We start from the raw sequence: 12,016 nt of genomic DNA, 5'->3' as shown, positions 1-12,016 counted from the left end.
AAATTTTGTACCATGACCAGGAGACATTTGCCCCTATTGCAAAGATGAACACTATTCGTGTGATTCTTTCTAGTGTTGTTAACCTTGGATGGGAATTGCAACAACTGGATGTGAAGAATGCATTCCTCCACGGTGAACTTCAATAAGAGGTACATCTGGATCTCCCTCTTAGTTTTTCTAGTCAGCAAATTCATGGGAAAGTATGCAAGCTTAAACGTGCTCCATATGGGTAGAAGCAGTCTCCTTGAGCTTGGTTTGGGAGATTTCATGGTGCGATGGTGTCCTTCGATTACACACAAACTCACGCTGATCACACCCTCTTTATCAAGCAATCTGGGTCCAAGATCGCGGTTCTTATTGCTTATGTCGACGATATTGTTGTTACAGGCAACGACACCGAGGAAATATCAAGTCTCAAATCTTACCTTGGTCAGGAATTTGAGATCAAAGACCTTGGTCAACTGCGGTACTTTCTTGGCATCGAGGTTGCTCGTTCTACCAAAGGTGTTTTCCTCTCTCAACGGAAATAAACGCTGCACTTGTTATCTAAGACCGGCATGTTAGTGTTACCGTTTGTGTAGTAAGGGTATTTTAGAAACTAGTTTGTTAACTAGTTGCCTTATATTGTAATTTCCCTTTTTTACCTTTTACCTTCCTAGGGAGCTGTACGTAATTTCTTTCATACTATTAATGAAGTAATATAGGTGTGGAGGAGACATCTCTCCAACACAACTTTCCACCGAATTCTATTCCTCTCCATTTCCTTGTTTTCTTCTTCTCTCATGTTCTTTCTTCTTCCTTACATCCATTACCTAAATTCCAACTTTGTATCAGAGCTCTACGGTTTGAGAGTCGTCTTCCTTTTCTTGTTTCCCTATTTACCGATTCTAACTGGACCAGCTCTCCTGATGATAGACGGTCCACATCAGGTAATTGTACCTTTGTTTGAGATAACTTAGTTACTTGGCGGAGTAAGAAAATGACAGTGGCTTCCAGGTCTAGTGCTGAAGCTGAATTCTACGCCATGTCTCATGACATTTGTGAGTTGACGTGGCTCCAGGGACTGTTGAAAGACTTGGGTATTCTTGTTCCCTTATTGATGATGCTCTACTGTGATAGTAAATCTGCCATTAGTATTGCTCACAACCCGGTCCAGCATGATCGCACGAAGCATGTGGAGATTAACCAACATTTCATCAAAGAGAAGTTGGACCAAGGGTTGATTTGCACTCAGTTTGTTAAGTCTAAAGATCATCTAGCTGATGTTTTTACTAAGGGATTAAGTAGTGAATTGTTTCCTCCTCATGAGTGCAAGTTAGGCATGTGTGATATCTATGCACCAACTTGAGGGGGAGTGTTGTAATATGAGTACAAAGGTAGAATTGTCTATAGGGTAATTTTGTCTTGTAAACATTCTAGAATGTTCTCCTTTTCTATTATAAATAAACCTGGCTGTGTCTCATTAGACACAAGTCATAGTTTTCCCCAAATTATCACTTACAACGTGCTCAGCCTTTCGAGGAAATTTTATATTCCTGTAAAATTAACTTGCCCAGCTTGTTAAAGTAGCTTCCATTGAAGCAGAGATATTTCTCCTTCATTTACAACATTCTTTTCCAAAGAATACAATGTCTCCTTTTAAAAAAATTCCATTGGTTAGCTTGTCATTATGCATGTGCAAAAAACAAAAAAGAGTTTGTTGAGAAAATATCCTAAGGTGCATAGTGCCATTAGGTCTTCTCATTACTCCCTCGACAATAACATAGGTTAAGCACATCCAGAAGCCTTATCCATGGATTTGTTTCTCAATTTATATCCTGACTGATATCTGAGTTTAAATATAAATCAGAAAGAATCTGATGCTAACCACCAGCTCAAGATCTAGTAAGTCCTACTTTTTGGTCTCTTCTGTGACAGATCTGAGTTTATGGGGATAGAGGTGGCTAATCCAACATTACAAGCCTCAGCTACTCCTACTACAGTTCTACATGAAAAAAAGTTGGACAACATAACCAAACTAGATGATAAGCCACATATTTGCAGAGAATTGTTGACAGCCCGTCCATTAAGGGAAAAGGACAAGCATGGGCTTTCTAAATCTAGCCAAGCAGAGCCTCCAAAACTAAAACCCTCCATATAAATGGCACCGTTGACTATAATGCGAACGTTGCCAGACATCCATGACCCCCAGGGATGATGAAACTGTTCACATAAGCCATATAGGTCTCAGTTCATTTGACAAACCATAGATGCAGTGGATAAGGAATCATGAAGTTTGAGCCCATGATACAGTTAATATGACAGATCATCAAGCCACTAGATGCTTCACTGCTAAACAAGGAGAAACAGTAGTGAAAACTTACAAACTTGCCACTGTTATTTGCTTCTGATATCTTTTCATCCCAACTTTCTTTGGTAGTTATAAGATGTATATTCCCACTGGCAAAGTTTACCGCATGATCTGCATCACTTTCATCCTTGTAATTCTGCAAGCAGTAGTGTTACTTCCCCAGAAAAAATGGTGTGACAAGGTAAGAAGCAAGTGCCAGTACCATAATGCATTAGAGCCAAAATTTACAAATACCATTTCAAAGCATGGTCATATAAAAAGGCAAATCTTAAGTGCAAACAAATTAGTATCATAAAGCTACAGCATACCAGGAAGATAAAATGTAATGGCTAAAGTTTAGGTCTAATTTTACAAATTATAAGCCACAAGAAAGAAGACAAGTATTCAATCAAGAGCAACATCCTCATTGCAACACCCTATCACTTACATGATAGTATGACACCATGACAAACTACATTGTGCCCGACAAGAACAGGTGAAGATAATCACATGACGAAATTTTGAAAAGATAGTGCATGCTGGGGAGATTTAAGAAAAGGATGGATTTTCTTTCTCTGAGGTAAGATGTACAACCATCCACATGGCACTAGGTGTAAGAAGATTCATCACCAGTACTGACAAGAAATCTGGACCTAATGATTAGAGAACAAGGTCATGAGATGCCCACAAGACATTTAGGAGCTCTAAGCCTGCATTAAAGGTGAAAGTTGATGCAGCACCAAGTGGGAAGAAGAAGAAGAAGTCCTGAATTTAGGGCTTAGTTAGGGAGCCATAGATTAGGATTATTATTCTCTATACTTAGTTTATTTTCCTGTTTTTAGATTGAACCGGTTTAGAATTGGTTGCACCCAATTGGTTCAATTGGTCTAATTTAAGTGAAGTGTTCCTATTGGCTAATAGGTCTTTAAATCCTATTGGCTAGTATGGAATCTTCTTTTAAATTAGTTGTTTTAAGTTAGATTCTTTTAATTTGAGTTAATAGGGGAAATTAGGTCTTTTCAGGGTTTTTAAGTTATTAGCTTTGTTTAATTAGGTCCCTTCCACGATTTTAAGTGAGGAGGTAGTTAATTTGTATTAGGATTTGGCATAAAGCCATATTATAAATAAAACAAAATTGTGGAGGCTCCCACACAGTTTTTTTAAGGAAAATTTTGTGTGTTTGCTGGCTGCCATTGCTGTTGTTCCTTGCTCCTTGAGAGTGTGTGCATCCTTGTGGGTTTATCAAGGTGGAAAGGGATCGGTGGACTCCGGTTGACTCCTTAGGCCGTGACGGCTAGGAGGATCTCTCTCTCTAAAGGTGGTTTCATCCTTCATCTTTCAAGCTGCTGCTGGTGGATTCCTGTGGTAAGTTTGAGTTTTAATTCTATTTTTTCATTCCTTCTCCTTCCCCATTCGATCCCCCTTTATTTTTCTGTTTTACTTTCATAAACCCTAGACTGCTGAATTCTGTCCAGATCTGTTCCTCCATCAGAAATCAATCAAACTTAGGCCATAGCCTCCCCACACCATTGTCTACACTCGACCTAGCTGCTGCCCATAATCAACACTCAAAACCCTAAATCCCTTGTCTCCATTAAGGCCCTGTAAACCCTAAAATTCCCACAGCACATTCTGGCCATCAGAATTGGACCATATTTGGGTCGAACCTCCCTCCCACAGCCCCCTACACTCGATCCAAAACCCTGCCCTAAATTCCCCTTTGAAACCCTAAATTCAGCCTATTTCCTAATTCCCAAAAACCGAAACCCTAATCCTAAATCTGCAGAATTATAAAACCTAACCAAATCCTATTTTCTTTATACCAAAATAAACCCCTAAACCTGTCTATTAAAACCATATAAGACCCATTCCAGAATTCTAAAACCTAACCCTAGTTTTGACCTAAAACCCTAATTCTGCCCAGCCAAACCAGCAGCCTTATTTAGATCCTATTGTTTGGCCTCTAGTGGGATTTTGTCTCCTATCTAGAGCTACATTAACTTGGTATCAGAGCCTGCAGAATTATAAAACCTAACCAAATCCTATTTTCTTTATACCAAAATAATCCCCTAAACCTGCCTATTAAAACCATATAAGACCCATTCCAGAATTCTAAAACCTAACCCTAGTTTTGACCTAAAACCCTAATTCTGCCCAACCAAACCAGCAGCCTTATTTAGATCCTATTGTTTGGCCTCTAGTGGGATTTTGTCTCCTATCTAGAGCTACATTAACTTGGTATCAGAGCCATGGATGAACATGGCAATCCGTGCACAACACATAGTTGCTACCACACCCACCCTGACCCTATGGCAGCAATGTTAGAGATGTCCAGAAAATTTACTGCTGCTGACCAAAAGGCTACAACTGATGCAATGACTAGATTGCAACACTTGGAAGGACAGAGAATCCCTCCTGATAGGGACAGCAACCTGCCCATAGAAGAAGACAGGTACCAACTCCATTCAGTGGTACAAAGGCTGCCTGACAGAGATGGGAGCCCCAGAGATGACTACAGGGGTTATAGAGATGGACACATAGGTCACAGGGACAGATTCAGAGCTGACCGAGATGACAGGGATGGTAGAGATCATTACAAAGATCGTCGGGACAGACCTAGAGATGCCTGTGAGCCTTCCCGGGAACACAGAGATCACCACCGAGGCTACAGAGACAAAGATAGAGAAGACCGAGACAGAGACAGAGGTCGCCAGCCTACTTTTGAGGAGTATATGAGGTCCTACTTCACTAGAGACCAGGGCCCTAATCGGCGCTACACCAACAACCAGAAGGTAAAGCTTGAGCTGAAAGAATTCGATGGTCACCCCCAAGTATTTTATGACTGGCTTGCTGCAGTAGAAGATTACTTCGACTGGTATGACTTGTCTGAGGAGAGGAAAATGAAGTTAGTTTGTGCTAAACTTGTTAGACCAGCACGTGAGTGGTGGAGAACCACTGAAAGAGAGATGGACTTTAATGGTACTGCACCCCACACTTGGGAAGACATGAAATACGACCTGAGTAAGCAATACTTGCCAAGGCACTTCAGGTCTCAACTGTAGGATCAATTCAACTCCCTCCGCCAAGGGACCATGACTGTGACTGAGTACATGAGGAAATTCGATGCTCTTTCTTCTCGCACTGGCATTAGGGAGGAGGACATCCAAATGCTTTCCCGGTTCAGATTGGGTCTGTCAATTGAGATCAACAGGGCAATTGGGGTGGTTGACGTAGCAAGTATTCTAGATTGCTTTGAGAAGGCCTTGAAAGCAGAGGAGCTATTATCTTCAAGTCAACATCCGGGTTCTACTTCCAAGCCGGCCTACATCAACACTAGCACCTCAAAATAAGGTTCCTCTATAGGCAGCACCTATCACCCTGCTGTTCCCCACGTATGGATGATAAGGGCAAAGCTCCTATGGGCCAAAATGACCCTTTCACTTGTTATTACTGTCAAGACAAGGGGCATATTGCTAGAGACTGCCCACACAAGAAGAAGTATATCAACGTAGCTGAAAAGGAAGGAGTTCAAGGTGAAGGTGAAGACCAAGGCGAAATTCATTATCATGCACTTCCTCCGAATGATGATGACGATGGGGCTGCTTATCTTGAAGACGAAGGTAATGATCCTAGAGGTGTTCATGTGATCCTTCAAGAGGCTGGTGCCCAGATAGAATTCCAGCTTTCTCCATCCATCAAAGAGCTGCTGTCTGCCTATAAGTTTGCACCTTCTGCTGAGGCTGATCTTAAGAGACTTGACCCTGATTTGAGTGACTATTCTCTGACCTCCAACCATTCATCAGAGATGAATGCTTTTAAGTCAGGGAGAATTGATGCAGCTCCAAGTGGGAAGAAGAAGAAGAAGAAGTCCTGAATTTAGGGCTTAGATAGGGAGCCATAGATTAGGATTATTATTCTCCATACTTAGTTTATTTTCCTGTTTTAAGATTGAACCGGTTTAGAATTGGTTGCATCCAATTGGTTCAATTGGTCTAATTTAAGTGAATTGTTCCTATTGGCTAATAGGTCCTTAAATCCTATTGGCTAGTATGGAATCTTCTTTTAAATTAGTTGTTTTAAGTTAGATTCTTTTAATTTGAGTTAATAGGGGTAATTAGGTCTTTTCAGGGTTTTTAAGTTATTAGCTTTGTTTAATTAGGTCCCTTCCACGATTTTAAGTGAGGAGGTAGTTAATTTGTATTAGGATTTGGCATAAAGCCACATTATAAATAAAACAAAATCATGGAGGCTCCCACACAGTTTTTTGAATGAAAATCTCGTGTGTTTGCTGGCTGTCATTGCTGCTGTTCCTTGCTCCTTGAGAGTGTGTGCATCCTTGTGAGTTTATCAAGGTGGAAAGGGATCGGTGGACTCCGGTTGACTCCTTATGCCATGACGGCTGGGAGGATCTCTCTCTCTGAAAGTGCTTTCATCCTTCATCCTTCAAGCTGCTTCTGGTGGATTCCTGTGGTAAGTTTAGAGTTTTAATTCTGTTTTTTCATTCCTTCTCCTTCCCCATTCGATCCCCCTTTATTTTTCTGTTTTACTTTCATAAACCCTAGACTGCTGAATTCTGTCCAGATCTGTTCCTCCATCAGAAATCAATCGAACTAAGGCCTTAGCCTCCCCACACCATTGTCTACACTCGACCCTAGCTGCTGCCCATAATCAACACTCAAAACCCTAAATCCCTCTTCTCCATTAAGGCCCTGTAAACCCTAAAATTCCCACAGCACATTCTGGCCATCAGAATTGGACCATATTTGGGTCGAACCTCCCTCCCACAGTCCCCTACACTCGATCCAAAACCCTGCCCTAAATTTCCCTTAGAAACCCTAAATTCAGCCTGTTTCCTAATTCCCAAAACCCGAAACCCTAACCCTAAATCTGCAGAATTATAAAACCTAACCAAATCCTATTTTCTTCATACCAAAATAACCCCCTAAACCTGCCTATTAAAACCATATAAGACCCATTCCAGAATTCTAAAACCTAACCCTAGTTTTGACCTAAAACCCTAATTCTGCCCAGCCAAACCAGCAGCCTTATTTAGATCCTATTGCTTGGCCTCTAGTGGGATTTTGTCTCCTATCTAGAGCTACATTAGAAGTATTTTATGGTTATTCGAGGGATGTGTAGCAGAAAGGACAAAAAGTGAAACAATTTTGTCAACAGGAATAACCATGTTGTTAAAGTGGAAAGTCGTTGAAAAAGTACTTGCCATTTACCCAGTGACTCAGTGTTCTTTAATTTGTTTCTATTTCCAATAATTTCTCAACAACTTCTAATAGGTGGTACGTAGGATGAACCCTAAAACCCTCCCAGAAAGGATCCTAAAACACCCAATCCCGAAAGTCAATAGAAAAGTCAACAAAATTTAATCTTTTCAAAAGAAGGTCAAATTCTAAGAATGAGTCACAAATATATAGAATAGGAGTCCTGCAAAAGATAAGATTGATCTACCGGTCAGATTAAAAGTAACTAGAAGAATATTGAATTCTGAAACCAAAATTCAGAAAATAGAGAATAACTAATTAATTCCAATCTGGAAATCAGATCTGGGTGCAACTTAAATCGTATCTCCCATTTAGCAGTCTAAAATAAATCGCAAACTCTGCTACAAATCCAATAGCAGGAATTAAAGAAATTTGAAATTTTCAAATCTGAAATAGAACAGTTAAAAAAAACAGGAGATTTTTAATATCAGCAGATCAAAGTTTCAGATCCACCTCAAACCCTGGTCAAGTGTCAGCGGTAAGGCACCCTTTAATACCCCAACTAGATCTGATGGTCAGATCTGATTTAGTTGGGATATCAAATCAGACTGAAACAAGCTCTAAAACAGAGCATACAACTTAAGGAAAATAAGATCAACCGAGGGAGTAATGAAACCAATACCTTGATTGCAGAAAACAGAATATAAAAGAGAAGAATAGGTAGGTGATAATGGCCTCCCACAGGGAATCTCTCTACTATCTTACTCAATTGGAGGATGGGCACAGGATTGAGTATGGGATTTCAAAATCAGACTGAAACAAGCACTAAAACAGAGCATAAAATGTAAGGAAAATAAGATCAATCGAGGGGGTAATGAAACCAATACCTTGATTGCAGAAAACGGAATAAAAAAGAGAAGAATTGATAGGTGATAATGGCCTCCCACCAATCTGGACAGAATCTCACTGTCCAAGGCATCACACCCAAGGCTTCTCACCCAAAACAACTGAATCGCACTGCTTGACTGAAGAAAAACTTTAATCTCATTAATCTCAATCAATCCCGTCCCTAGGCCAATGGCCATTACAATTTTATAAATAAAAACTAAAACAGTCCTATTTTATGGGACTTAAGGAATGATGGAAGGGAATAAAAAGCAAAAAGAAAAGAGAGCGGAAGAAAATAAATCTAAAAGAAAAAACTCAGATTCCAAATGAACAAATCCAAACTCGAAAAGGATCTTTCTGATTCTCGAAGAATGAGGGGCAAAGTCAATCCCCCCCCCCCCCTTGAACCTAATCGAATGACCAAATCTACATCAATTTGCCCCCACTTAGCTGGATGAGATCAAATGACCCAGGTACATGCCCATCTGGAGCAAATTTTGATCTTCTCTCTACTATAGAATCACCACATCTCTCCCCCAGCATGTCTATTCTGTTTAAGTCCCTAATTCCCAATCCAAAAATAAAAAATTATTTCAAAAAGTCCCCACTCAACTAAACTCGACAAAGCTTTTTCCCAACTAAATAGGTAGGGTACATGGATCCTGTTTTGTCATTCAACTCTATTATTTCCATTCAAAATTTCCCCATCACGAATCCTAGTTATTTCAACCATAATAATACCCCTTAAAGCAATGATGTACCTCAAATTTTAGTTGCATATATGATGTAGAGCTAGGCCACTAGTAGCCTAACCTCAAGTAGGATCACAAGTACTGTCAAAACCGTAGGCTTCGCACTTGACTCCAACAGAAAGATAATACAAAACCACCCAACCAGTAGGCTACCAATATGGCCTTTGACACGCAAGACACTTAAGGGTCTGAAATAATATTCTGTCACAGGAGAACAGCACAGTGTAACAGTCTATAATGTCAGCAGAACAGGGAATGAACTCAGAAGTAGTAAGTAAAACTCAAAGTAGCAACTTACAACCCATAGCCAAAATCAGTCAGAGGATCAGGCTGAAATCCCCATTGAAGGAGAAGACTGGGATGGTTATTATTCTCCCAAAAATTGGGCTGAAGCTGATGGTCGGATCTGGAGTTGCAGGAGCCCAAAAAAACTGCAGAAAAACACCAAGACACCAGTGCTGCAGCGATGTATTGAGTCTTTAAAGCCAGATTCTGAAGGAGAACTGATAGAACAATGTTCTGATGACCAAACAGCAACAATGGAAGTGCAGAGCAGTGCTTTGGTACCTCTCAGTGATAGCTTTTGCAGGTTACTAAAATAGAAAGTCAAAGGAATCGATGGAGGGGAAGAAAGGAAGAAAAAGGAGGGATATGATCAAGGCCTCTCACCTATGGCCTTGGTCTCTCACCACAGCTGAGTCACACAACAACAAAAATTTTTCTTTTTCCAAAACTCAAAATCGTGGGAGGCTAGGGACTCCCTCCTCCTTTATTTATAAAAAAAAATTGCCTTGTTACAAAATAGAAACTCTCCTTGGCTAATGGAGAGATTTAACAAGAAAAGTGTAAAAAATCCAAGAACATGAAACCCAGTACCTGCAAGTATAAAAGAGAGGAGAGAAGAAAGAAGAGCACAATGTAGAAGAAGGCGGCAAAAAAACTAGAGCCATGATAGGATACAGAATTATTCCTATCGTTGTCTATTCCCACAGTATTTATCATATTAGGAAACCTACAAAGAGTCTATTACAACTTAAAGTAAATAACAATGTTGAAGTACTGTTCATGCGACACTGTTCACGTGAACAGTGCTTTGGTTGATATGTGTATCTTCTATTTTCCTAGTCCTAGTTGGAGTCCTAGTTTCTAATTATGTCAAGTCCTAATTCTACTGTGAGTTGTTAGTCTTAGTTTCAGTTTGAGTTGTTAGTTCTAGTTCTTTTCCTATTGTAACTTGGAATCTTATCATGATTAGGAATTCCTAATCTGATTAGGAGTTCCCCTTTCTATTGTAATTTGAGATTATAAATACAAGCAGTATGAGGGAGACTGAGAAGTGTAACAGTTCTCCCCTCTTCCTCATCTTCTTCTCTTTCTCTCTTCATCCTCCATTCTCGGTTCTGGTTTTCGTCATCTATACTCTCAAACATGGTATCAGAGCTAGGCAACCAGTGACTGATTCTCTCCAAGATTGCTGTTTTGAGAGTCGATTTTAAATTCTGGTTTGAAGAAGGAAACCCTAGTTCATAGAGGAAGAAGAGAAACTAGGGTTTTACAAACTGGTTTCGATGACAGCTGAAATAGTGTCTGAAGATCATACCTGAAGTTGGGTGTGCATCGATTACTGAATCTGGCTGCTATTAATTTCTGCTGAAGAACTAATGTTGTGCTTCATCGATATATATTTGCTGCTCTATTCCGCTGCTATTCTGCTATTGCAAGTTACAATTTATTTCCTTCTATGGATTGCTACTATTTGCTGATTTGCTGTCATTATTCGATTTGCTGCTGAATCAGCAATTTTACTGTGCTCTGTTTGTGGCAGTAATAGTCGATCAACAGAATCAAGTTGATCCTGTTAGTTGCATCTTCTTTCTTCCCACGGCTTGGGGTACCATTACCTCTCTTGGAGGCGACCCAGTATACTTAGTTTTAGGTCGAAACTCAAAGGGAGTTGTGAGATATGTCCTTGAAATCAGACCTGAAACCATAACTACCGCTTTATCTGGTTTCAGGAATTTTTTGTTCAACCTTACCTTTGTTATTCAACTTTTTGTTGCTTGCATTCAAGATGGCATTGTGTTGCGATTCTCCACCCAAAATTTCAGGGTGATTGGCAGTCGAATGAAGAAGTTCTCTCGATATACGCTGGTTCCAGTTCTCTGCCTTCTCCTTTCTATCAAGAGGTAGGAGATGACTCCCCCTGACATGTCTTTATCTAATTTCTGTGATTCCATGGATGCCCCTCCTTTTACCCTTAATTCAAAGATATCCTTTAGTTATTGTCCCTTCCTAGTTTGTCCCCTTACAATAATTTTAATTCCCATCATGTCCCATTGCCTCTTTAACTACCAAATTGACCCCTTGCAAATTCTGGTTTATTACCAGTTTGCCCTTTGGCTTGAATTGTATTTAAAAGTGGATTTCCACCAACTTACAACCATGCCATCCTTGTTTTTCAACACCGTTCTCTTTCAATAATTCTAAGGGAAAATTACAGTGCCACCCCCTGAGGTTTGTATAAATTACAGCGCGACCCCCTGTGTTTCCAAATTATACAGCTACACCCCCTCAGTTTTGATGATTTGTTACAGTCAGCCCCATTCCGTTATATCATTCCCGTTATGTTGTACGGATATGGTAATTCATGACCTAAAATGACTAATTTACCCCTAATAGTCATTTGAGCTTCCCACACCCTTCCCTGCCCAGTTACTCAAACTAAGGAGCTGCCCTCCCCGTTCTGGTTCTCTGCAACTTCAGAAGAGGGCGATGTATACAGGGAGGGTTCATCGCCATCCCATCTCTGCTACGCAATTTGAGAAGTGTGC

At 40.2% G+C, this 12,016-nt stretch overlaps 1 protein-coding gene across 3 annotated transcripts in view; it reads right to left on the bottom strand.

Moving 5' to 3' along the window:
- Positions 1–12,016, bottom strand: part of LOC122651286 (thioredoxin H9-like) — a 39,383-nt gene that overhangs the window by 19,380 nt on the left and 7,987 nt on the right. For 2 of the 3 annotated variants that reach the window (XM_043844622.1, XM_043844621.1), the window contains exon 3: positions 2,364–2,486. In XM_043844622.1, coding sequence (XP_043700557.1) covers positions 2,364–2,486 — 123 coding nt within the window. Of the gene's footprint in view, positions 1–2,363; positions 2,487–2,923; positions 3,040–12,016 lie in introns of all 3 variants that reach the window. The other variant, XM_043844620.1, reaches the window with a different exon arrangement.

The sequence above is a fragment of the Telopea speciosissima genome, chromosome 2 (assembly GCF_018873765.1).
Source record: "Telopea speciosissima isolate NSW1024214 ecotype Mountain lineage chromosome 2, Tspe_v1, whole genome shotgun sequence".
In the NCBI taxonomy this organism is placed as follows: domain Eukaryota; kingdom Viridiplantae; phylum Streptophyta; class Magnoliopsida; order Proteales; family Proteaceae; genus Telopea; species Telopea speciosissima.
The sequence above is the reverse complement of the archived record's forward strand: the minus strand, read 5'-3'. Positions and strand labels throughout refer to the sequence as shown.